Here is a 26,124-nt window from a genome sequence, read left to right on the forward strand (position 1 = left end):
ATAGATTAGATGTTTAATAAATGGTTGAGATTATTATTATATAAATACATGAAAGAGGAAATACATTAGTAAATAAAGTAGCATACAGTAAACTTGGGCGTGAGACTGAATCTTGGAGTTGTTCTTCAAATATTGAGGGTTGACATAATTTCACAAAGACTGAGATACATAGAGAGTGAAAAATATACACTTGACTTAGTCAGGATATTGTCAGGAAGGAAAAGAAAATGTCTGTGTCTTATTTTAGGAATTAAAAAAAAGGAATTTAAAAAGGAAAAGGAATTTTAAAAAATATATTGCATATCCTTTAAAACCTCTGATAGAGCTGCAGAACTGAGCTCAGAGAATGAGCAGTTACAAGGGAATTGAAGCAGCTAGAATCCAGACCACATTATGCCACAGGACCAGGCCATTAAGGATGGTACTGCCACCACCAATGATCAATGGAGACATTCATCTTCTCAGGCCACTGCCCCAAACTTTTCACAGTAGATGTGGTAAACACTACCCCTAGAAACTGGGCTTCATTGCCACTGATGGTACCACTTTTGCCTTCTCTGCTTTGTTGTGTCACTGGAACTGGTGTTAAAGCCCTGGGTGGGACTACTGGGCCAAGCAAAGGTCATGTTCTGATGGTTTAGCTTACAGCAGGGCTGATAAAGTGGAAATCGGCCTTTTAAACCTTCTGTGACTAGTGGTAGGATCTGCTTCTCCCCAAGCTTCATGTGATGGGAACTCTATTCTTATGGAAGATGCATTCAGATGCCGGAAGGCCAAAATCTGACAAATATTTATTACACATCTTTCTGCCAAAATCAATGCTAACATTTCTGATACCTCTGAAGACATACTCATCCTCTTCCTCAGAAGGAGGTTACCTGTTGTCACCTTAGTCATCGTATCTTGTTCCAAGTCAGGATCTCTGGGTGATGTCTATTCTTTTTCTAGTTCTGCTGCTATCCCAACTCAATAGTTTGATATAAATGTAACTATTATTACCTCATATAAGTCAATGAGATGGGGGGGAGGATATTAGTTATAGACAATATCCAAGATATACAAGACATCACAAGAAAGGAAATAGGGTATTTCTTCAGAGAATCATGAGACTAGAGATCGTATTCATGATTTCCTTTTCTACCCTCCTTCCTACCCTTAATGAACATTGGGTTGGCCCAAAAGTTCATTTGGGATTTTCTGTAACATCTTATAGAAAAACCCGAACAAACTTTTTTGACCAGCCCATACTTCATCTGCTTAGGATTCTTAATTGGTTGGGTGGCTCACATGTTTGCTCTGGAGGCATCTGAGTTGTCGGTAGTGTTGTCAATACGGGATTGCTGATGTTTTCCATTAACATCATTGTTTTTAAGAAACTATGAATTATATATAACATAAAAAAGAGAAACCATAGCTACAGTTTGTAGAACAATAAAATTAACATCTGTGTACTACATTCAGCTTAAGAAACAGCAGAACAACTATAATTAAAGCTCCTCATGTCTCTCCTCAGTCCCATTTCTTGCTTCTTCCCAAAATGTAAACACTGTCTTGAATTTTATATTTATCATCTCATTGCCTTTTGTTTTCCTTAATAGTTGTGCTACATATATATGTAATCCTAAACAATATGTAGTTAAGTTTGGAACTTATGTAAATGGAATCATACTCTATGCGTTCTTTTGCAACCTGCTTATTTGCTCAACATTATTTGTGGTATTCATCCATGTTGTGGGGAGTTATATCTCTTTCATTCACCTTGCAGCACTGTATTCCATTTTATAAATATAATACTATTTATTCATTCTCCAATGGATAACATTTGGATTATTTCTAATCGTTCCTCCTTCTGTCTTTTTTGTATTACTATTGAAAATATTTTGGGCATATCTCAGTTCATAAACAAGAGTTTCTCCCTAAGAGATATATTGAGAGTTTGTGTCCAAGAGCCAATGTCTGTTCATTCCTCAATGGGCTGAGTATTTTACTCCCCCCCAGGGCATACTTCTCTGGTGAATGGTTTCAGGTCTCATTGAAAGGACTTTGAGGAAGACTCAAAAGTTTTTATTTGTGATATTAGGATATAGGATCGTTTGGCAAGGGCCAGGCCTCAGGTATCAGGATACCTTCAGGGGCTGTGAGGTCTGATAATTGACTGTGGGCTATGACAACTGGAAGTTTGAGTCAGGCTTCTGTTTACAAGATTTGGAGATTTTTGTTATAGAAATCAAGTAGTGAGTCACACAACTCTTTTAATCTTAGAAGCCCCAAGATCATTCAGGCAGCATCAGAGGGCCTTACAGGTCAGTTTATTGTGGATACGACATTGACTCTGCTGCCTCTTATGGTTTCTCTGCCTGCTTTGTCTCTGGAGATGAAGTGCTGCTTTTTCCTTCTGCCACCCCACAATCCTGATACCCCGCTGGAACCAGAGAGCCCATTTAAAATGCAGCATCAGGGCTTCCCTGGTGGCGCAGTGGTTGAGAGTCCGCCTGCCGATGCAGGGGACACAGGTTCGTGTCCCGGTCCGGGAGGATCCCACATGCGGCGGAGCGGCTGGGCCCGTGAGCCATGGCCGCTGAGCCTGCGCATCCGGAGCCTGTGCTCTGCAACGGGAGAGGCCACAACAGTGAGAGACACGAGTACCGCAAAAAATAATAATAATAATAATAAATAAATAAAATAAAATAAAATGCAGCATCTTCCATGCATGCGTGGTCTAGAGAGAACAAGCACCAGTGCACTTTTAGAGTGGCTGGAGCAATGTTCCTCACCCATGGGTTTCTCAAGGCCTTCTTGAAGGGAGGGTGTTTGGGATCCTTCTTTGAGCCACATAGGTAGGAGATTAGTGGCTGAAGCGCTCATGAAATTCTACTCCAAGATTTCTGTCTCCTGAAGTCTTTGGCTGCTCCCTTCCTTGGAGTCACTTAACTAATTTCTGTAAAGGGAAGGCAGTAAATATCTTAGGCTTTTGGGTCATATAGTCGTTGCTGTAAGTACTCAACTCTGCTGTTGTAGAATGAAAGCTGCTCCTGGCAGCTCGTGAGTGGTGGCTGTGCTCCAGAGAACAAGCAGAATGTGGCCCATGGGCAATAATTTGCCGACCTCGGCTCTGAATTATATGGAAGAAAATTTGGCATCTTAACTTCTTTATTGAGGACCACCACTAAGTCCCAGTTTTGTTTTTTTTTTTTACGGTACGCAGGCCTCTCATTGTTGTGGCCTTTCCCGTTGCGGAGCACAGGCTCCGGACGCACAGGCTCAGCGGCCATGGCTCACGGGCCCAGTCACTCCGCAGCATGTGGGATCTTCCCGGACCGGGGCACGAACCCGTGTCCCCTGCATCGGCAGGTGGACTCTCAACCACTGCGCCACCAGGGAAGCCCTAAGTCCCAGTTTTAATAAACTAGCTAAGCAAAAATTCAGGGCTATTTCTAGCTGCTCAAGATAGTATATTGTGTCCAGTCTTTGGCAAGTACGCCCATGGTGATAAAAGGTGATACCTCATCCAGTGTTAGTCTCAACTATTCTTCAATGAATACATTATCTGGGACTGTGAAGTTATTAAAATATTTTTTTTCACTAAATGTGCTTCAAAATTACTGTACCCCAATGAGCAATCACCATAAACTAGAAGTCAGTTTTGTTTGCAAGAGCTGTCTTCCCTGCTCTATACTTGGTTTCTTCCTTTGTTTCTTCAGAGAATGGTACTACTTACCCATCTTGTTTTGAGAGTCAAAAACCTCACTCATCCTCAGTATGTAGTTAATCACTTCCATCAGTTTTAACTCTCAAGTATCTGAAATTCATCCATTTCTCTCCACCTCTACCCCCACTATCATCATAATTCAAGCTACTATCATATCTTGCCCAGTTTTCCTTGGTAGCCTTCCACCTCGTCTTATACTCGTTCTGTTTCTTCTGCATTCTGTTTTCTCTTTTATTTCAACCAGAGTGTGGAAACACAGATTTGATTATGTTACCATGGGGTTTAAAACTCTTCGGTGACTTCCCATTACTCCAAGCCTAGAGATAAATTCCTTAACTTACCCTCTTAGGCCTTATGCCAGTGCTTTTCAAACTTCAGGTTGTGACCCTTTAGTACATTGAAAATCAATTTAGTTGTGACAAATACATACAAAGATAGAATAGACGATAATAGATTGCATGATAAGTAGTGAAGGTAACTCCTGTTGTGTGAAACTGATTTAGATTGAGTGTGTGTGCATGTGAATTAAGTTGCAGTGTAAGATGTATTCCTTTCTTTGAGTGGTGGTCAATAAAAGTCTGAAGGATATTGTCTTACGTGTTCTTGTACCTTCACATACTTCCAGATCCACTCTTCCAACACTTTCTTTTGCTCTTTTCTCCTTACCTTGCCACTCTCCATCAAGAGGTAGAGTCTAATTTTTCTTCCTATGAACCTGGATGGGACTTTGGCTTGCCTGGGAGAATAAGATGCAACAGAAGTGATGTTGCATGACTACTGGCCTTCCTTCAGTCCATGGTGTACCCACGCTACCTCTTGTCTCAGGACCTTTGCACATCGCTGTTCTCTGAGTCTGGAACATTCTCCCGTGTTCCTCTCTTTGCCTCTTTTGCTCATACTTACCCCAACTCAAGTGTCATTTTTTCAGGGAAGCCCTCTCTGACCTTCCTAACTAGATCAAATTCCCCCACTATTAATGCATACTGGGCCTTTCTCCTTGTTACAGTTGCATTTACCTTTGTGTAGCTGAATAGTTGATTGAAGTCCTTTCTCCCCCTAGATTATAAACTTCAAGAGGTCAGTCATTACATCTGTTTACACTCATCTTTGTACCACCCCAGCATTAAACACAGTAGCTGGCCCACAGAATTTTTTTTTTTGAATGAATAGTGATGCTACTTTCCCGGTATATGAAAATGGCTGTAATCAGTTTTTGCTTTAAATACTACTATTTCCTTCATATTTAAAAAATTTTAGATTTTTTTTGAAAATGAAGTGTTCCAGTTTTTAAGGCTGTGACATAAATTACCCCACAATTTAGAAGCATAAGACAATGATTTATTTTGCCTATGGGTCCTGTGTCAGGCATTCAGGGATGCACAGCAGAGATGGTTTTTCTCTGCTCCATGAAGTCTGGAGCCCTAGCTGAATACTTGCAGGCTGACTGCTGGAATCATGGGAAGGCTGTTCACTCACATGAATGGTGGCGAATGTTGGCTGTCAGCTGGACCTTACTTCCTCTTCACCTGCCCGTTTCCACGTGGTATCTCCTTGTGGGCTAGATTGAGCTTCTTCACAGAATGGTGGGGTTCTCAGGGCAAGTGTTGAAAGAGAATCTGACAGACAGGCAGATAGACAGACTCAGAAGTCATGCAACATCACTTCCCTTACATTCTATTCTTCCAGGCAGTCCAAAGTCCTGTCCAGGTTTGGGGGGAGTGGAAACAGACTTCACCTCTTAGTGGGGAGGGGCAAGATTCTGGAAAAGGAAGTGGGCCAGAAATATCGCTGTGGCCATTTTTGGAACACACCCTCTGCCACACTGGGAATTTGTTTCTGTTTTTTTTTTTTTTTTTTAGTTTCTGCTTTAGAACAAAGTGAATCAGTCATACATATACATCTGTTCCCATATCCCTTCCCTCCTGCGTCTCCCTCCCTCCCACCCTCCCCATCCCACCCCTCCAGGCGGTCACAAAGCACCGAGCCGATCTCCCTGTGCTATGCGGCTGCTTGTTTCTGTTATAGCATTTAGATACTGTCGTTGCATACCTTCAGATGTCAATATTTTGATGATTACTTTGTGAATTAGTACAAAGCCTCTCCTTTTCATATCTATTATTTTTGAGTATCCAGAAACAAACTGATTTTTCACTTAATTGCTTATAGAATTAACTACACTGTATATATATGATTTATCCCAATATAAACAACTTCTCCTTAGTTTTCTGGTTGCTCAGGAAGCACCACTTTGTTCTGGGAAATTTTTCCTGTGGAGTATTGACAACGCATATAACAGAACATGAAGGAACCATTTAATTTGATCTTCTGAGATATAATTTGTCAGTAGAACTGAGTAGAAACATTCTACTAACATGTAGAATTTAATCTGATAAATTTGAACATTCACATGCAGATAATCTAAAAAAGTGACTTCATGTAATTATGATGAAATATTTGAAAGAATTTAGATATTTCTAACTATATCAAATATTTTTATTGTAATCAAATATATATACTTAGATATAAGTAATAGAGAGAAGTTAATTCTAAATATAATTATTTAATAACTTCTGTGCTTAATTTTTAAAAATTAGGTCACATTTATGTTTTTTCCAAATATTTTTTTTCTCTTCTTTCTAAGTGACTTATATTTAGCATTTTGGATATCCTCATCCTTACTCTCTTAATTTTTTTCATTTCTTTATCTTCTTACTTTATTCACTATTCTTTAAACTCTTCCCACGTTCAGCTTCTAGCCTTTACTGTGCTTATTAAACATGATTAAAAAAGAAAACTTCAGCTGCCAGCTTCTCAGTTCATCTCTTTCCAGTGTGTTCATGTCTTATTTTCAAAGTTAAAAAGTATATATGCTGTGATGTCTTGATTAAGTGAAGATATTTTTGATTAAGTGAAGATATTTTTGATCAAGTGCATGCATTGTTGGCTACCACCTCCTCTCCCCACACCAATTGACTTTTATTTCTTTTTAAAAATATTTATTTTTGGCTGTTTTGGGTCTTCCTTGCTGCGCACGGGCTTTCTCTAGTTGTGGCGAACAGGGGCTACTCTTCGTTGTGGTGTGCGGACTTCTAATTGCGGTGGCTTCTCTTGTTGCGGAGCATGGGCTCTAGGCATGGCGGGCTTCAGTAGTTGTGGCTCGCAGGCTCTAGAGCACAGGCTCAGTAGTTGTGGCACACAGGCTTAGTTGCTCCGTGGTGTGTGGGATATTCCAGGACCAGGGCTCGAACCCGTGTCCCCTGCACTGGCAGGCGGATTCTTAACCACTGTGCCACCAGGGCAGTCCCCACTTTTATTTCTTGATAACATTTTTATTAACATGTTAATTTTGGTGAAAAATACTCCAGATCATTTCTGCAATTGGTATTTGCAGTTGACTTGGCTTAATGATTAGCATAGGAGAGGGATTGAAATACCAGGGAGTCAAAGCTATAGGTAAGATAAAAACAAATTATGATTAGCAAAATTTAATAAATGAAAGAGCTGCTTAAGAAATGAGTGAATGAGTGACGAGGTAACTCCTTACAATACCAGTCTGAGCTGTCATCTGAATGTCACTGAGTCTGCACCATGTTTAGATAATTTTAGTGACTGTTGTCAAATAAATGATCGGGTTTAAAATATTACCATTTTATATATAATGTATCATCCATTCTCATTAGAGGAAATAGAGTTTTCTGTTGCAAAGTTTTGAAGACTGTTTTGATAAAAATGTTTGAAGTCAGGTTAAGATGATACGGAATCTTTCCTGTCTAACCCGAAGTCATAGAGAATTTACTAGTAATTTGGCAAAAGTAATACCTGTTTCTCTCAGAGAGGATAAATGATGTATATGATTTAGAAGTTAATCAAAATTAAAGGGCCTCACGTATTTAGTAGAAGTGTAACTGCCAACAAGCATGTGTCAGTTTTGTTTGTTCTTTAAACCACATAAGGGTTTTTTTTTCCTTAATTGATCTGAGGTACATTTTCTTTTTCAGAAGCAAATACCTGTCAACTTTGTGATTTATTTGCTATTTAAAGAAATTTAAAAAGACTTCACATAGAATTACAAAATAAAGCGGTTCATATCAAACTATTTTCACTGCATGCGGGTGAATCTGCTGCTTTCTTTTGATGTTTCCAAGTCATCAAGCTACCGAGCCAGGTAGCTTATCAAAAAAGAGTGTGGCAGTCATTGAGGAGCTTGTAATACAAGACAGTGCTGACAAAGGTATAGGATAACTTAAGAAACATTGAACTAGGACTTAGATTGATTTATTAACATTGTGTATAAGCAATGGCTCAAGGCATATTATAGGACTGTGAGTGAAGGAGAGCTGGGGGAAGTCTATGTCCCCAGGGAGAATTCTCTGCCCATCTCCAGTTAGATAGGAGAGATCTTATAGAACGGGTGAGGTTTCAGTAGCTGTTTGAGTGAAAGAAGGGAGACATCTGGAAGACCTGGGAGTACAAGACGGCAAGCTGATGCATAACAGTATGTGTCCTTATCATGCCGGCAAGGACAAGGAAAAGGCATTCAATTTTTGCCTTCCTTTTATTTCAGTATTCCTTTTCTCCCCCAATGTTGTGTTTTTAGAGTAGAGAAAATGCTCCAGCTGCTTTTCATTCTAATTCATTTTAATGATGAAAATACTCAAGTTTTTAAAATTGCAATTCAAGCCTTTTGGGAGCACAGACAGACACCCCTGTGTTAGGGAAAGATTCATCACAAAGTTGAAAAATATGATTAAACCACAGCCTAACCCCCTCTTATTCAGACGAATAGTGTCCGTTTGAAACATCATTCCTCTGGGATCCTGTTTTCCTGCCCCTCAGTGGCTGTGGCTCTCTCTGTCCTTCTTGAGTTGTGCGATCCTACCTGCCCCCAGCAATCTAGGAAGAGATGGACCAATGTTGAATCAAGAAGGCAGCCTGCCTTACACGCCCACAAAGCAAATTTACAAGATAAAAATTCCTAAGTGTTCTTTGTGGTGGTCCGTTTTAAAAGGCCAAGTTCTCAGATAGTTTGGGAGACTAAATTCCTCCTCTTTTGAAGCTAGGCAGAATGACTTTACTGCAAGGTTGCCCAACCAATACTGTTTATACAGGGTGACCCTTTACTTTGATTTATTATTCTACTCCCCACGAGTGTGAAGATTGCAATTTAGCTTTGAATGCATATGGCAGGTTTCAGAATCTCTGGAACAGTGTGTCTAGAAGTTACATTTAGTCCAGGGTTGTTTGGTAACTGGTAACCTGGAAACCTAATTGCAACAACAAGCCATTCAAACACAGTTATTCTTCTGAGTGCACATAATGAAAGTAACACCGCCAGGAATGGACTAGACAGCCCTTGCAAACAAAACTGGCTTCTAGTTTATGGTTATTGCTAATTGGGGTACAGTAATTCTGAAGCATGTTTAGTGGAATTTTAAAAAAAAAGAAAAATTCCACAGTTCCTGGTAATGTGTTCACTGAAGACTTACTGGATGAAGTCACATTCTTTCTCATTTGCAGGTTAAAATAGCTGTCTTTTCCTCCATATCCAAGCAAGTGTAAGAGATTTGCTTTCTTAAATAAATGTGCTCTTTTTTCCCTTCAGTATTTCACATGATATAAACACTACAACAAAATGGAAAAGCGTGGAAATTTGAACACCCCCTGACCATTTTATTCATTCGTGTCTTCATTTTGACACTATAAATATAAACGCAGGCGGAATAGCAGATAGCCCAGGGAAGACTCAATGTTTCATGTGGAAATGATTTTGTGTCATCTCTTGGATTTCTTGAGTTGTTTGTATTGAATGTAATTAGGCACAAAGTAAGCTAGGCCTCTTCTTGTAAAACCTAGATTAATCACAGAAATAGATTGGTTCCAATTCTGGGATGATAGAAGGAATCCCTCTCCGATTCCCCATTCTGTTTGGGACATGAGGTGGCTGATGTTGCTTGTCTGTCTCCAGTGTATCCTTAATTCCAAGCTATCACCATTCTCCCTTACCTTACCTTTATAATTTTGGGATTGCAGGGTAGAAATGAGGAGTTGAAGTGAAGCAAAAATGCAGTGTTTTTTTTCAAACTAATCTTTCAACAAACCTGAGTTGATAAAAGATTTCATTGAACTTGTTTTTCTTCTTAATGTGACAGTTTATGCTCAGGAAAACAAAGAAACAAACAAACATGATAAAGGCTTTCCAAGAAGTCTATCTTACATGGGAAGGGAATGAGGGTAAACACTTTCCTTCAGTTGTGATATTTATTATTTTGTACATGTCCCCCTGCTCACTACACATCTACATGCATTTTGGGTAACCAAGCTTATTGAGCCTGAATTCTCTCTCCAAACTTTAATTTATACGCTTCTGTCAGTAGGTGAGTGCCCATCCATTTTTATCTGACTGCTTCAGTTTAGCATCGTTTATCATTGAGAGAGGGCAGGGCTTAGTGGAAACAGCATGGATTTTGGAACTAAATAGGCCTGAGTTTCAACCCTGATCCTGGTACCTAAAGTACTGTTTTCTCATTGGGAACTGGAAAAAGTTATCTCTGTCTTGAAGTTGTAGTTATCAAGAAATATTAAGTGTGCACTTCCCTGGTGCAGCAGTAGTTAAGAATCTGCCTGCCAATGCAGGGGACACGGGTTCGAACCCTGGTCCGGGAAGATCCCACATGCTGCAGAGCAACTAAGCCCGTGTGCCACATCTACTGAGCCTGCGCTCTAGAGCCCGCGAGCCACAACTACTGCAGCCCGCATGCCACAACTACTGAAACCCACGTGCCTAAAGCCCATGCTCCACAGCAAGAGAAGCCAAGCCACCTCAATGAGAGGCTGGCACACTGCAACAAAGAGTAGCCCCTGCTCGCCTCAACTAGAGAAAGCCTGTGCGCAGCAATGAAGACCCAATGCAGCCAAAAATAAATAAATAAAATAAATAAATTTATACTAAAAAAAGAAATATTAAGTGAATATCTACCATGTGTCAGATGCTGAACCAGATGATTGGGGTGAAAAATGAGAAAATGTGACCCCTATTTTCCAGGGAAGAGCTTGTCTCACAGGAATGATAGATGTGCACGCAGATAACAGTAGTAAAGTGTGATAAATGCACACAGTGTGTAAGCCTGATGTGGATGAACGTACCAAGGGGAATGCAATTAATATTGCGTGGCAAGTGGGGTCAGAGAAAGGACACTTCAGAGAGAAGCTGGGTCTTGAAAAATCAGTAGTTCAGTAGACATACTGAGGGTGAGGTAAGCAGGCCATGAGCTCCTTGCTCATGGATGCATAAAATTTCGTAGCTGTGTTGGCCAATAGTTTGAGCAATGACCTCTGGGGTATGGTAGGCCATGGGCCTCACACTTGACAGAAATGTGCTTCAGCTATATCAAGTCCCCAGAGCAGTGATTCTCAACTCTTGGGTTATTCTAGCTATACAAGTTACCCCTCTGCCTGAAGATAATTCAGATACACAAGTTGTGGCCTCAATTAGTTGAATTCATAAGCATCGCATATTCAGATGTCCAAAGCACAGCTAGTTTAATATCCCTGGTAGTGAACGTTACAGGAATCTAAACTCTTTATTACCTTGAGATCTAATAACTGTAAAGGTAAGTCTACACAGGGGAATCCACTTTAAAATCCTCAGCTGTCAACAACTCAGTGCCAATAGGCAGGGGATTTGGAATTACTATGTGACTGAGCGGGAGAGCTTATCGAGTTTCTGTGTATGTGGAGGAGATACATGCCCTTGGAGAAAGTATTCCTCTTTGCTTCCTAAACAAATACTATTTATTGACATCTTCTGACGTGCTAACTCTTCTTGTTCATTGTCAGGGAATTTATACTACACTCAGAAGGCAGTCTATATTTTCTTCCTTGAAAGTGGAAGGACGTTAATTTAGACCTCATTTCCTTGTGCTTGCCGTCTTAGCCATCTGTTGGAGAGTAACAAATGTGGGGCCTTAAAGTGTAAATCAAGCTCAATATATATTAAGCAGAGACAAAGAAATGCAAGGGGAAAGACATATTAGTACCTTCACTGGACTATAAAACTTTGTTGTTTAAAGAATATTCATTTTGTTTGCTTGTAACATCTCATGTCTTCATTATAAGTTTATAATGTTAAGAGATTGATTAAAAGTGGATCACTGCAATGAAAACTAATGATATGTGTGAAATTCACACATCACATGCTAAAAGACACTGAAGATATTAGAAGAGATTAGTTTTAAGTAAGTAGGGTTCACAAAGAAAGTGTCAATAGAAAGGAAAACAAAATGCTTGTTATGTAAAGCAGAGAGATCTCAGGAGTTAGAGTTGAAAGTCCTGGCTCGGTTGCTTTATGGCCTCAGTTTCCTCAGCTGTGAGTTGGTGATGACAACAGTAACTGTTGGAACCTAGGTTTCTTTGTAATTCAATTCAACTCAACTCAACAAACACATACTGTCCCGTTAATGGTAAGCCCTGATAGTCTAGGAACCCTGACTGGCTGGTTCATGGTCACGTGGAGGGCTCCACAGATGTTTGCTGTTGTGCCAGGCCCTGGGCTGTGCTGGAGTAATTAGAAATATGAAAAAAACAGAGTCCCTGGGCTCACAGAGTGAACCATCTATCTGAGGAGACAGCAGGCAACAAATCCTGTAACCAGAATACAGGATGGGTTAAAGAAGAATGTAAGTGAAAGTTCTTCATACATTCTTGTTTGTTTTTTATTTTATTTATTTATTTATTTTTGCGGTACGCAGGGCTCTCACTGTTGTGGCCTCTTCCGTTGCGGAGCGCAGGCTCAGCGGCCATGGCTCACGGGCCCAGCCGCTCTGTGGCATGTGGGATCCTCCCGGACCGGGTCACGAACCCGTGTCCCCTGCATCAGCAGGAGGACTCTCAACCACTGCCCTACCAGGGAAGCCCTATGGTTTCTTATTTACAGTAATTCAAAAAACTGTTCATGGAATAATTAACGATGGTGGCCTGTGAGTGAGTGCCTTTATCTGAGAAGGAAAGAGGTAGTATATGAGGAAGTGGATGTCTTGTTCCCTTACTCTAAATGGAGTGTTTGAGTTTGAACCAGGTGGGTTCTCTGAAGATTCTGGTTTGGGATTATTCCAATTCAGTTCACTTCGAGGACCTCCTGATTCCAAGGCTTTCCCTGCACTAGTCAGATTGGGAGTAGAATGAACTTGGCCTTACTTAATTGCCTTGATGTGAAGCCCTTTCTCCTATCTCTTGTGTTGCAGCCCAAATAGTTTAGATACCAAAGTGACCCAAATGCCATTGCTCTTGAATGGGTGACCCTCATCCAAGCAATCCAGATAGAGAAGGAAATGAAGTATGAAAAAATGGGACAAAGAGGGAATAGACTTTGATTTTCTTGCTAACAATGATTTACAAGCGAGACACAAAGTAATCATAAACTGTTGGTTTTTTTGAAGGTCTTAGGTCCTAATGCAGGGCCTGGGCCAAATACAGATTTTACTTCTTTGTGTGTTTTACTTAAAAGAGTTGTGCTGTCATTCGTCTTTGGTTCTCAGGTGAAGGTATTTGTTTGCGGGGCTTGGAGGGGGTGGGGTGGGAAGGGCTGGAGATAAACTCACAGGAGGGAGAGCTACTTACAGAAGGGAGGGTGCTGGGCCATAGATAGGCTTGAACTGTTGCTTTTTGAGAAATAAAACCTCACTGAACCTTGAACATTCTTTTTTATCTACATCATGTGCTTTGACCTCCTGGATGGTGCAGTTTTGATGTGGAGGTGAGGTTCTTTTGACCTAGTTCTCCCCTAAGGGATTGCAGATATTTTCCTAATTAAGCTAGGTTCACTGGTTAACAACAAATCATTGTTTCTTATTGTTCTGAGCTAGTAGGCCTGGTATGTGAAAAAAATCTCCCCCACCACTTTCTGTGTATTCATGACAAAACTCAAGACTGATCTTTGGGAGATAACTGTGCTTTCTCCTCTGTTTTAGCGGTGCAAGAAATTATTAATTTAGTGTCGAATTTAGGATGACTATTTTTTTGTTCTTTCCAAGTTGTCTCTTAGCGTAACAAAGTAATAGAAGGTCAAGTTTCTTTGAAACTACACCAAAACCCAAATGTAATCACATGACAGAAGTGCCTAAGTTTATTCTAGTTACAAGTGGAAACTATTGTTGGTTATCTCAGGAAGTTTTTTTTTTTTACATTTTAGTGCAGAGTTGTGCATGATTATTGAGAGAAGATAGGGTGAAGGAGGTGAAGGCAGGGCGAGGGAGGCCTCCTATGTATCAGATCTTTAGTTATGGTAAGAGGTGTTAAAGATTATATTTGTTTAGCTTTTTATTTTGAAATAATTTCAGACAAAAGTTGTCAAAGAGTACAGAGAATTTATGTACACCTTACTTCACCCAGCTTCCTCTTTTAACATCTTACATAACATTAGTGTCATTCCTGAAAGCCAGAAATTAAAACTGATACAATGACTCAATTTATAAATCTTATACAAATTTTGCCAGTTTTCATGCTAATGTGTTTTTTTCAGGTCCCGGATTCAATCCAGAGTCCCACACTGCATTTAGTTTATCATGTTACCTTAGTTTCCACTAACCTGTTACAGCTCCTCAGTTTCTCATGACTTTCACAACTCTGAAGGTCAGTTATTTTGTAGGATGTCCTTTCGTTTGGGTTTGCCTGATGTTTTCTTGTGATTGGGTTTGAGGTTATTTATTTTTTGGCAAGAATACCAGGAGATGATCTTGTGCCCTGTTCAATGCATCATGTCAGAAGGTACTCTTGGGGAAATATAATTAAAAACAAAATCCCTCAATCCAGAAATTTAAAACAAAATCTCTCAATCCCGAAATCCTCTCCTCAAAGGTAGTAGAGAAAGAAAGCACTTTTATTACTGAATATGCATTAAAACAGAATATGATGTGAATCACAGGCAATCTACTAAGAAATTGCAATGACAGAAAGAAATTTTACTCTTTTATACAGTCAAGCAGGTGCCACCCACAACATACATACATGTTTTCAAGATAAACAATAACTAGCCCTGAAGTGTGAGGACTTGAGAGTACCATTTGTCACACACAGTTCATCATCAGTTCACCTGGTAATTGGGGTGACCATCTGTGTTAGCTAGCTGGCTTTGTCCAGAAGAAAAACAAACTATAGTATTCATATCTTTATGAAAGGAGGTAGTTGTGCCACTTGGAGCAAGGTGTCCATTGAAATTAGGCTTCTGTCCTCCAACAGAAAGTGGGAAATAGGGGTGCTATCTCCCTTGATGTTTGCATCCTAGGTCTTTGAGAAAGACATTACCAGGTGATAAAGTTCACAAAGGCCTATCTTAATCTTCAAAGAGATTATACATACCTTTCAAAGAGAGGAGAAAGTGCTTACAGTTGCAAATTTTCTAAAGTAAATGCTCTGAGAAAAAGTTGGAAAGGGAAATCTCTTGATTTCATCAGGGAGAATTAATCCTCTTTCAATTTGTATTTGTCCTTGGAGTTAATAATGCTGATATGTCTTCTTACTGGTGATACTAGCTTCGATCTCTTGGTTAAGGTGGAATCTAACAGCTTTCTCCACTGTAAAGTTACTGTGTTTCCTTTGTAATTAACAAGTATCTTGAAAGGAGATACTTTGAACCTATGCAAATATACTTTTTCTCATCATTCAGGATATCACTCACAAATTTTATTATCCATGGATAGTTCTTGCCTGCAACAGTTATTACAGTGGTGTCTACCTAATGATAGTTTCCTGTTTCCATTGTGCCTTCTACATTTATTAGTTGGAATTCTACTGTATGGGAGAGTTGTCCTTTCTCTCACATTTATTTATTTGTTCATTCATTCATTCAGTTATTTCTTTATATCAGTATGGACTCATGGATATTTATTTTATTCTCTGGATTAAAATCCAGTACCATCATTATTCATTTTGTTACTTAAATTATTCCTGCTTTGCCCATTGGGGACTCTTTCCAGATGGCTTCTGTGTCGTTTTGACATGGTCCTAACATTCTTTTGAGCACTTCATTACTTTCTAGCACCACAAGATGTTCCAGGCTCATTTTGTATTTTTCCTTCTCTGGCCCTTAGAATCAACTGCTTCTCCAAAGAAACCTAGTTCATTTTAGTGGAGAATGGTATTTAGAAACCAATATCTGGACATTAGGGGCGCTCCTTGCTACTGAGCTCTCATGGCTTTTAGGGCCTCTCAATAGACAGAGCTAGAAAATATATGTATATATATGCAAATACATACATCTGCATTTATTTCTATATCTATCCATCAGTGTATATATGCAGATATATATTTTAAAAACTGAGTTCAGGGCTTCCCTGGTGGCGCAGTGGTTGAGAGTCCGCCTGCCGATGCAGGGGACGCGGGTTCGTGCCCCGGTCTGGGAAGATCCCACATGTCGCGGAGCGGCTGGGCCCGTGAGACATGGCCGCTGAGCCTGCGCATCCGGAGCCTGTGCTCTGCAACGGAAGAGGCCGCAGCAGTGAGAGGCCTGCGTACCGAAAAAAAAAAAACAAAAAACCTGAGTTCATCCTGATGCCTCCGATTCCACAGCAGCAGCACAGGGTTCGCTCTGTCCTTTCCCATTCCTTATATGAAACTTACGTCTCTAAACTGGGAAACCCCACTCTCATTATCCACAATATATTCATGTATTTGTTCAGTTTTAATGTACCTACAAAATAGTTTTAAAATTGCTAACTCATACTCCTATGAGAAACATTTAATTGACGAGAGTCAGTATTTGTGTAGTTCTTTTTGTCTTTAGCTTTCCAGTATACAGTAAGGGCACTATTGTCCCAAGTTACTTAGGTTAGTTTTTTTCTTCCTCATCCCTTTTGTTATGGAACCAGGTTCGTTTGCCTGATGCACAGCAAGCCAAACACTGAGACACTGAGGTCTGCAGCCGAGAAAAGTTTTACTCACAAGGCAGCCAAGGGGGGAGATCCAAGAACAAATCTCAAATCCACTTCCCTGAAGGCAAGGGGCTTGGGATATTGATGGGATAAGGGAGCAGGGTGGTCTGAGGTGTGGGGAAAGATGATTGGAGGAAAGAAAAGGGTGAAATAATCGGTGTTCTGCGGAGGCCGAACATGCTTTTTCATGGGATGTATGTTCAGAAAATGGCAGTGTTAACATGATCTGAGGGTGGAGTTTTTGGCCCTCTGATGTCAAAAGGTCATCCATCGGACACTTGTACAGGCCCCATGGAATGGTCGGTGGTCTTGACAGGTTTGAGCTGGGCAAGACTTGCTCCATGTTCCTGAAAAACATTTTAAGCAACAGTTATTATATGTCAGAGGTATTATCTATAGGGGGAGGTCAAAGAAGTCTTGTGATGTATGTCTAAGCTACGCAAAACTTGGAAGGTATGCAGTTTGCAAGAACAATTATAGCAAGCTTGGTTAGTGAAGGCAGGTTACAGGATATTATTTATTAAGAAAGTTATAGTTTAAGGGAACTAACTGATGACTGCCCTCTTTTAACTTTCAGTGTGGTTGTGTTATTTATTATAATACAGTTAGGTTCATTTGTTACTGTTTATGTTCTATTTTGGGTACACAACATTGTGGTTGATTTTAATTATTTGCCGTGTCCTGAAAGTCATAAGCTGTACAAAAAGATATACTGAGAGAAGTGTCTCTCACCCCTGCCCCACTACTGCTTAGTTCCTAGTCCTGCATTCTTTATACCTGGTTCTTGTCCATTCCCCATAAGAAACCATTCTCCTTGGTTTCTGGTTTATTTATCCTGTCTTTGTCCTATCCTTTTCCACAAATGAGCAGATATGTATCTCTACCTCTGTCTCTATCTCTATATCTATATTCCTTTCTTTTCTGTATGAAGGGTCCACGCTATAGATATCCTTTGGCACTTTGCTGTTTTTCACTTAACAATATATCCTGGGAATCTACGTATGGGTGATTCTCATTCTTAATTGCAACTTCAGAGCTCTTCATTGTATGGATGTACCATACTTTTCTCAACCATTCTCCTATGTGTGGGCATTTAGATTGTTTCTAATATTTTATAATTACAAAAAATATTCCTAACGATCTGATTCCAGTTACAATGTGTGGTATTTCCCCCACACACACACCAAGCAGTTCTCTGACACCAGCTGGGTGTCCTACAATTCAACTCAATTCTGACACTATCTACCTGGAGATAGGTAGACCGTCCCCCTGCCCCCATTTGCTAATCTCAAGTCCAGGTTGTTACCTGTGCTTCTGAAGACCCAGCTATAGATCAGAGGTTCCAGTGACCCCCTCTTTTTGTTTGCTAGAGTGGGTTTCAGAACTCAGAGAAACATTTTACCTACTAGATTACTGGTTTGTTATAAAAGGATAACCAGATGGAAGAGATGCATAAGTCAAGATGCCTAGAGAAGGGCACCGAGTTTCCATGCCTCTGAGCTGGCCACTCTCCCGGAATCTCCATGTGTTCACCAACCCAGAAGCTCTCAGAACCCTGTCCTTTGGTTTTTTTTATTACATAGCCATGGTTGGTTATATCATTGGCCATTGGTGACTGATTCAACCTACAGTTCTTTTTCCCTTCCTATTGGTCTGGGAAGTAAGACTGAAAGTTCCAGCCTTCTAATCACCCATGGTTCTCACTCCTGCATCCCACCCTATGCAGAAGCTCAGTCACTGAGAATGGAGGCCCTCTCTGCCCTTTGTGCACAGTTCTGAATCCTCCACACAGAGCACTGAGTGCATTGTGCGTGAACCACTAATAGTTGCTAAATATGTTAGTGTACTTTCTCTTGCCATCCGTTGACTTGTTAATAGCTTTCTTAGTATTTATGAAAGACAGCATTTAGATCCTGTACAGTTGGCACATTCTTCAGTGGGAATCCTGGGGACTAAATGACTTATTTAAATGCAGGTGGAGGCTGTACTCTGCCCCCGCATGCTCGGCATTGGTAACCTTTCATCTTGCATTGTTATGTACACACTTCCAGCTGCTCTGCATTCTTAGTGGAAATTTTACATTCCACTGCCTAGATTGGTTTGGTAACCAGAATCCCATTTGGGAAGACAAACCAAACAAAAATGACAGTGGTGAAAAAGAAAGCAAGTTGTAGTAAGTGAAGAAGAATATTAAAGAAAAGACAAACAATCCAAAAAACTTTTTTCTTTTCAATGCTTTGTTAGTAGTGGTTTCTGTAATTACTCCTAAGAGTTCTCTTGGGTTAATTGGTTATTTTTTAACTTTATGAGGGTCATGTTATTCTCTTCAGCACAGCATTAGGGAAACCCATGCAGACTTATGAATGCCTTAAAAATGACTCAAGTCCTGTTTAGTTTTGCTATAAGATAGAGTGTCCATTGCAAATCATTATTTTAGAATAAAGTTAATAAATGTGAGGTTTAACATTATATATTCAGAATGCTTGGGATTATCTGATCTTTTAAAATATTCCACAAAGTGCAAGAGAGAGAAAATTAACCCAGAAAGCCAATAGTTTAAAAATTTGTGGTATGCTGGGAAATTGATTTGATGGTTCAAAATTTGATGAAAATTAGTGGGCATTTTGATTTTTAAGACAAAAAGATTTAGCAGTATGGACACATTTAAATATAGGCTTACACTTAAGAATTTTTCAAGGAAGGTATTACTAATGATGGGTATATTATCTTTTGGGTTACTTTTATAAAAGTTAAAAAATATTTTTTTAGGGCTTCCCTGGTGGCGCAGTGGTCGAGAGTCCGCCTGCCGATGCAGGGGACACGGGTTCGTGCCCCGGTCCGGGAGGATCCCACGTGCCGTGGAGCGGCTGGGCTCGTGAGCCATGGCCACTGAGCCTGCGCGTCCAGAGCCTGTGCTCCGCAACGGGAGAGGCCACAACAGTGAGAGGCCTGCGTACCGCAAAAAAATATATATATATATTTTTAGACGTGCTGTTTTAGGTTCACAGCAAAATTGAGGGGAAGGTACAGAGATCTCCCGTATAGCCCTTGCCCCCAGACATGCATAGTCTCACAAGAGCAGTAACTTTGTTACAGTTAATGAACCTACACTGACACATCCTAATCACCCACAGTCCATAGTTTACATTAGGGTTCACTTGTGGTGTTATATATTCTATGGGTTTAGACAAATGTATAATGACATGTAACTTTTGAGTCACTTTTAAGCTAAAAAGAAATCTTTTACCTTGCTGTTTTGAATAGCCGTGTCATTTTGTGAATTTGTTTTGACTTGATTTCCTGCTTCAATGAAGGGGGAGACATTCATTTAGAGAACAGTTCAAAAGCCAAATATGCAAACTGATGCTAAGATATCCCATTATTGTCAGAAAAATGACCCTCTGAATAAGAGATGATAATTCACACCTGAGAGATGAATCCTAACCCTTCCTTTGGGTATCAGCCCCTGGACTGGATACAACAGCACAGGGAGCTGTAGAGGACCCAGGTAGAGATGAGTGGTTGCATCAGCTCATAGAAACTAATTGGACCCTTCTGGGAATGTTCTAAACAGCTGGTTCATTATAATTAGAGACATCTCCTATAACTAGGTTGTCGCTGAAGTTAGAGTGGTTGGAATTTTTTATTATTATATAACAATGCTGATGAAAATATTTCAGTGGCTGGGCTGATTTTGCCACCATGCCTTTTTGGAATTTCTAAAATTTCAGGGGGTTAACAGATTTCAATTTTCATTCCATTGGAGTTCCATAAATTATACTGGTATGATCATGTAAAGAATAGTTGGCAGGTAGCAGTGAAGGGGAGAGAAACTTGGGTGGTCTTGAGAAGATACTGGAACCACTGAATAAGGGTGGTCTAGATATGCCAATATATATAAATGTTTACAGATATTCAGTTGTATATAATTCAAGAAAGCTCTTATTTAAATGGGTACAAATACGTGTCTACTGTTTCTGCTAGTGGCCAATTTCTGTCTTGGGCAACATTAGCAGTAGGAATGAACCCTGCACTGGGAATCAGAAGTGGACTCATATGACTGCTTCTTTGCTTACTGTGTGACCTTGAGGGGTGGAGAGGCTCATCTTTTCCTTTCTATACAACTGGAATAATACTAACCTTATAATATTATTTTGAGGAATAAACATCACTATAAGTATGAAAGCATTTTATAAATTCTGTTGTGTTTTACAATTGTAAACTTATTTGAAAATAACTAACATAAAGATATTACAAAAAGTCAAGGTAACATGTGGAAAGTGTTTGAAACAATTCTGGGCATGGTATATGCTCAAAAAAATTGGTCCCAATTTTGCTTAATTAAAGTATTTACTGAAGATTATACACACACACACATATACACACACAATGGAATATTACTCAGCCATATAAAAGACTGAAATAATGCCATTTGCAGCAACATGGATGGACCTAGGGATTATCATATTAAATGGTTATCATATTAAGTCAGAAAGATGAATATCATATGATATCACTTATATGTGAAATCTAAAAAAGTAATGATACAAATGAACATATTTACAAAACAGAAATAGACTCACAGACATAGAAAACAAACTTATGGTTACCATAGAGGAGAGGAGGGTAAACAAATTAGGAGTTTGGAATTAACATACACACACACTACTATATATCAAATAGATAAACAACAAGGACCTACTGTATAGCACAAGGAACTATACTCAATATTTTATAATAACCTGTAATAGAAAGGAATCTGAAAAAGTATCTATCTATCTATCTATGAATCACTTTGCTGTACACTTGAAACTAACAGCATTGTAAATTAACTATACTTCAATTAAAAAAATGTATCTACTGAGTGAATTCTATGTCCAAAGTGCCAAAGTGCCATGAATGGATCTTTGAGTTATAGATGAGGCTCGTTACTAAAAAAAATAAAAGAGAGATGCAGTCCATGAAAATATTGATAACATAAGGGGAATATGTTTTACCTATGAAAAATGTTGTATGGAGATTCAGACAAAATGATATAGAATTTCTGAGGAGAATTATATCCAGATGAGTGAAGGGTAGGTGATAGAATAGTGAGAAATGAGGTTAGAGTGTGAAAAGATGGGGCCAGCTCAGATGTGATCTCAAATACCCAAGTCCAGGACACGTGGACTTCATCTGAAGGCACTGAAGGAAAATAGAGTTGAAGGCTCTTTGTGTAGGTTGGGCTATATTTTGCAAATAAGTAGCTTCAGTATGTTTTTTCCTAAATGCCTAAGTCTATCATATATGGACAGTTACAAAAACGTGATTTTTTTTAAAAAATTATTTAATTTATTTATTTTTGGCTGCATTGGGTCTTCTTTGCAGTGCGCGGGCTTTCTCTAGTTGTGGTGAGCAGGGGGCTACTCTTCGCTGCGGTGTGCGGGTTTCTCATTGCAGTGGCTTCTCTTGTTGTGGAGCACGGGCTCTAGGCGCCCGGGCTTCAGTAGTTGTGGCTCACGGGCTCAGCAGTTGTGACGCATGGGCTTAGTTGCTCCACGGCATGTGGGATCTTCCCAGACCAGGGCTCAAACCCATGTCCCCTGCATCGGCAGGCAGATTCTTAACTGCTGCGCCACCAGGGAAGCCCATGTGATTTTTTTAAAAAAGAGCAATTTAAAATTGAATTTTAAAAATATATCAGGAGGGCTTCCCTGGTGGTGCAGTGGTTGAGAATCTGCCTGCCAATGCAGGGGACACGGGTTCGAGCCCTGGTTCGGGAAGATCCCACATGCCGCGGAGCAACTAAGCCCGTGTGCCACAACTACTGAGCCTGCGCTCTAGAGCCCACGAGCCACAACTACTGAGCCCATGTTCCACAACTACTGAAGCCCGCGCATCTAGAGCCTGTGCTCCACAACAAGAGAAGCCACCGCAATGAGAAGCCCGTGCACCACAACAAAGAGCAGCCCCCCGCTCGCTGCCAACTAGAGAAAGCCTGTGCACAGCAACGAAGACCCAATGCAGTCAAAAATAAATAAATTTATTTTAAAAAATGCCATTTAGAAAAATGCATTTTTAATGAAAAATGGTATTTTTTCCCTTCAAAAGTCCTAATTGTTTTATACAATGGTCTTACATTTTTTTTTCAATTCAAACATATTACTTGGATTATTTTTTCAAATTCTTTTATTAGTATATCTGGAAACAGACTGATTTAGTTATTTTAACTAAAATGACTCAAAGAAATATATATTTAGGATTAATCTTCAATTCAGCTGGTTAATCATGAACATTTGGAGAGTATTTTTGTCATACTGAATGAGGAAAACAACTTATTCAAGACAGATGGTTTAATTTAATTCAAGCAACAACTTACAGACTCAGAATAAAGTTATATAATTATTTAAAAAATCATCTATTTGTGAGTTTCTGTATATAATAACTATAGACATGTATGGGCTAAAGAAAAATAGCATATATCAGGCAGCTCAACAGGAGTTTCCAAGTTATTTGTTTATCTAATGTATTCACCTTCATCTTTAATTCAACAGTCTAACAGGGTATTAAGCAATCAAGGTTGGAAGGAAAGACATTTGAAAAAATAACAATTGGTATGATGTATGTGCTCAGTACATTACTAGTTAATACTGAGGGTAACTACAAAGTAACAGTAGGGACAATAAATTAAAAACCAGATAAGTAAAATGTACAATATGTTAGATGATGGTAAGTACTATTTAAAAAAGCAAAAAGGCAGGGAAGGGCAATAGAGAACCAGGGATGTGGCAGAAGCTTTAAGTTCAGTGGCCAGGGAGTCAGTATTAAGAGGTGGGGAGGATTTCACAAAGCAGATCCTATCAGCATAGATGCGGAATCAGAAAGGCCTGTCCTTCACACAGGCAAAGACTCATTTGCAGTTAAACAAGCTAAGCCTTAAGAAGAAGCAAATCTGCTGGGAGAGGGATTTGTAGTCATCCAAGGTGCTGTAAACTACAACCCTGGCCACAAAACTTTATTCCTTGGAAATTGAATCTATTTTCTTATGCTATAGTATGAACTAAATAAATCAAGGGACCCTTGGGATCAATCAAGAGTAAGCTTGCAATACATTCCATTAAACTGAAAAAACTGCCTCTTCTTTATTTCAGCAAATTCTCAATTCTAATAATTTATTCTACAGAAAGCTTACATATTTATGCAAATAAATATTTACGAGGAAATCTATCATGGCATTATTTGCAACAGCAAAATTTAGAAACAACCAACAGGATTGTCACTGAGGGACAGGTTAAATAAATTATGGCACATCCATGGTGTGGAATATACACAGCTATTACAAAGAATGAAGCAACCCTTACTGTAACTACCAGTATGGAACAACTGCCATGGTAATTGTTAAATGAAAAAAGCAAGGTGCAGAAGAATGGGCACAGCAAGTTATCCCTATGTTTAAAAATTACATGTATAAAATGTTCACATAAGACAATATGTATATGTAGGTATAGGCTGCCTTTGAATGAATATTGCTAATTCTGGTTGCAACTTTGTGGTTGGGGGACAGGAATGGGAAAGATTCTTCCTTTTCACTGTATGCCCCATTTTACCACTTGAATTTTGGTCAGGTGCATACATTATCTGTTAAACTTTTTTTTAAAAAAAAGTCAACATCACTGCAAATATTAGCTTAGGGCCAAGAATCTCTGGGTTTAAAATGCAAAAAAAAAAATTATTGTGATTGATTAAAATTTTTTTACTCTAAATTAGAGTCTCTTTTAATTAAATTTCAATAAACATTTATTGTTCAACTAGCAGGCATTGCCAAGTGTTGTTTTAGGCACTGGAGAGTCAAGAAGAATTCTACCCCTTGTTCTTCTCAAAATGGCATAATTTGATTGAAGAGAGAGTCCCATAAATTATTTAGGGTTAATATTTATCTCTAAAATAACTACCAAAGTGCAAATCAAATAGTGGTTCACTTGTATGGACAACCCTGCCCCTTAGAATGTGTGATTTTAGGCAAATTAATTAATTAAGCTCCAGTTTCTTCATCTGTAAAATGGGGTTAAATAGTAAGTACTTATTCAGGGCATAGTTTTGATGATTAATGGAGGAAGGTAGGCTGGTTTGACCTAAAGTCACAACTAGGGGCTGGGGAGGAAGGAGCGTTGGTGGGAGATGAGGGAACCAAGGAAGCAGTGGTTGGTCATGGGGGTCCTTGAAGGCCAAGCTTAAGAGTTGGGATATATCTTTCAGTGGAAACCAGATAGCAGAAGACTGAGGAGAGGATAGGGTGGGAGGAATTAGGAAGAGGAATGATGAAGAGGAGAGAAAGGGCCAAAGGGTCAAGGGAGAAATTGAAGACACCAGATGGGGGTGAAGGGTCCTAGCTATTTAATGGAACAAGTAGAGGCAGCAGGGGGTAAAATCAAGATGGGGGCTTAGCTTTGTAAAGGGATAAGGATCCTTCTCCTGAGACAGGCAGCAAAGGAGAAAAGTGGTGAAGATGTAGATGAAGTGGGTTATGGAGGGAAGGGAGGTTGAAAGCCTTCATGCCTGTTGGCCTTTATTTTCTTGCGGTTTGGAGGGAAATGATGTGCTGAGAGTGAGTGTGCCTGGAGTGTGATTTTAGGATTTAGGATGAAAGGTAGGGATTTGGACAGTTCACTGTGGGAAATGTAAGAAGTAGTTGATTTGGGAGGAGGACAGGGTTGGCCGATGCCAAAACCTTGTCTCAGGCCAAGGTGCCCAAGGGACCATGTGGTTCTCGGTACAACAGCCTGGACCCTGGAAGCAAAAGGAGCTGGAAAGATGACCAGACCTACCCAGATGCAAGGGGTTCGGGAATGGAGGGTGGTGGTCAGAGTCTGGCTGGTGGATAGAGGAAGAAGTGAAGTCGAGAAAAGTTGATGAAGTCAGTCTCAAGAAAATAGGATGGGGTCAAGTGCCTGGTGGGGACCCAGAAAGTCTAGGCAGCAGGCGGGTGAGGAGAGATGACCAAACACTATGTTGTGGCTGGAGGGGCAGGACACTTGGGAGTTCAAGATTTTATAGAATTATTTTATTTTATTATTTTATTTTTGTTTTACAGAAAGTAATTGCTTAAAAAAGTTGCCTTAAATTTCTCATAATAGCTCAACAGTTTCTGTTGTTGGCACAGATCATGAGTAGTATGCCCAGGGCTTAAGTGAAATTTTTCTTGAGCTCTCTGTTAAGGCAACATGCCATCGATAGAGGGTGAGCCCAAAATGTTTATGTAAGTGGAAAAAAAAGCAAGGTTTTAACAAAGGCAACACAGGTCTCAGCCAGTTCCCTGGAAACCTGTAATTTTTCCTCATGGGGGAAAAAAAAAGCACTCGGTGCTTTGTATTTCATAAGCTCCGTGATTTGTATTTCTTTGCTTTTGAAGGTAAAACCAGTAATCCACAGCAGGATCAATGTGTCAGCTCGCTTTAGAAAACCGCTCCTGGAACCCTGCGCTATCTTGTAAGTTAGAGCCCTTTACATTTTGAG

At 39.7% G+C, this 26,124-nt stretch overlaps 1 protein-coding gene across 1 annotated transcript in view; it reads left to right on the forward strand.

The window, feature by feature from the left end:
- The window catches only part of DCDC2 (doublecortin domain containing 2), a gene marked incomplete at its 3' end in the record, with an annotated part of 147,910 nt that overhangs the window by 18,341 nt on the left and 103,445 nt on the right, over positions 1-26,124 (forward strand). Inside the window, exon 3 of the mRNA XM_079712829.1 lies at positions 26,021-26,097. Coding sequence (XP_079568955.1) covers positions 26,021-26,097 — 77 coding nt within the window. The remainder of the gene's footprint in view (positions 1-26,020; positions 26,098-26,124) is intronic.

The sequence above is a fragment of the Hyperoodon ampullatus genome (assembly GCF_949752795.1).
Source record: "Hyperoodon ampullatus genome assembly, chromosome: 10".
Taxonomy (NCBI): Eukaryota; Metazoa; Chordata; class Mammalia; order Artiodactyla; family Ziphiidae; genus Hyperoodon; species Hyperoodon ampullatus.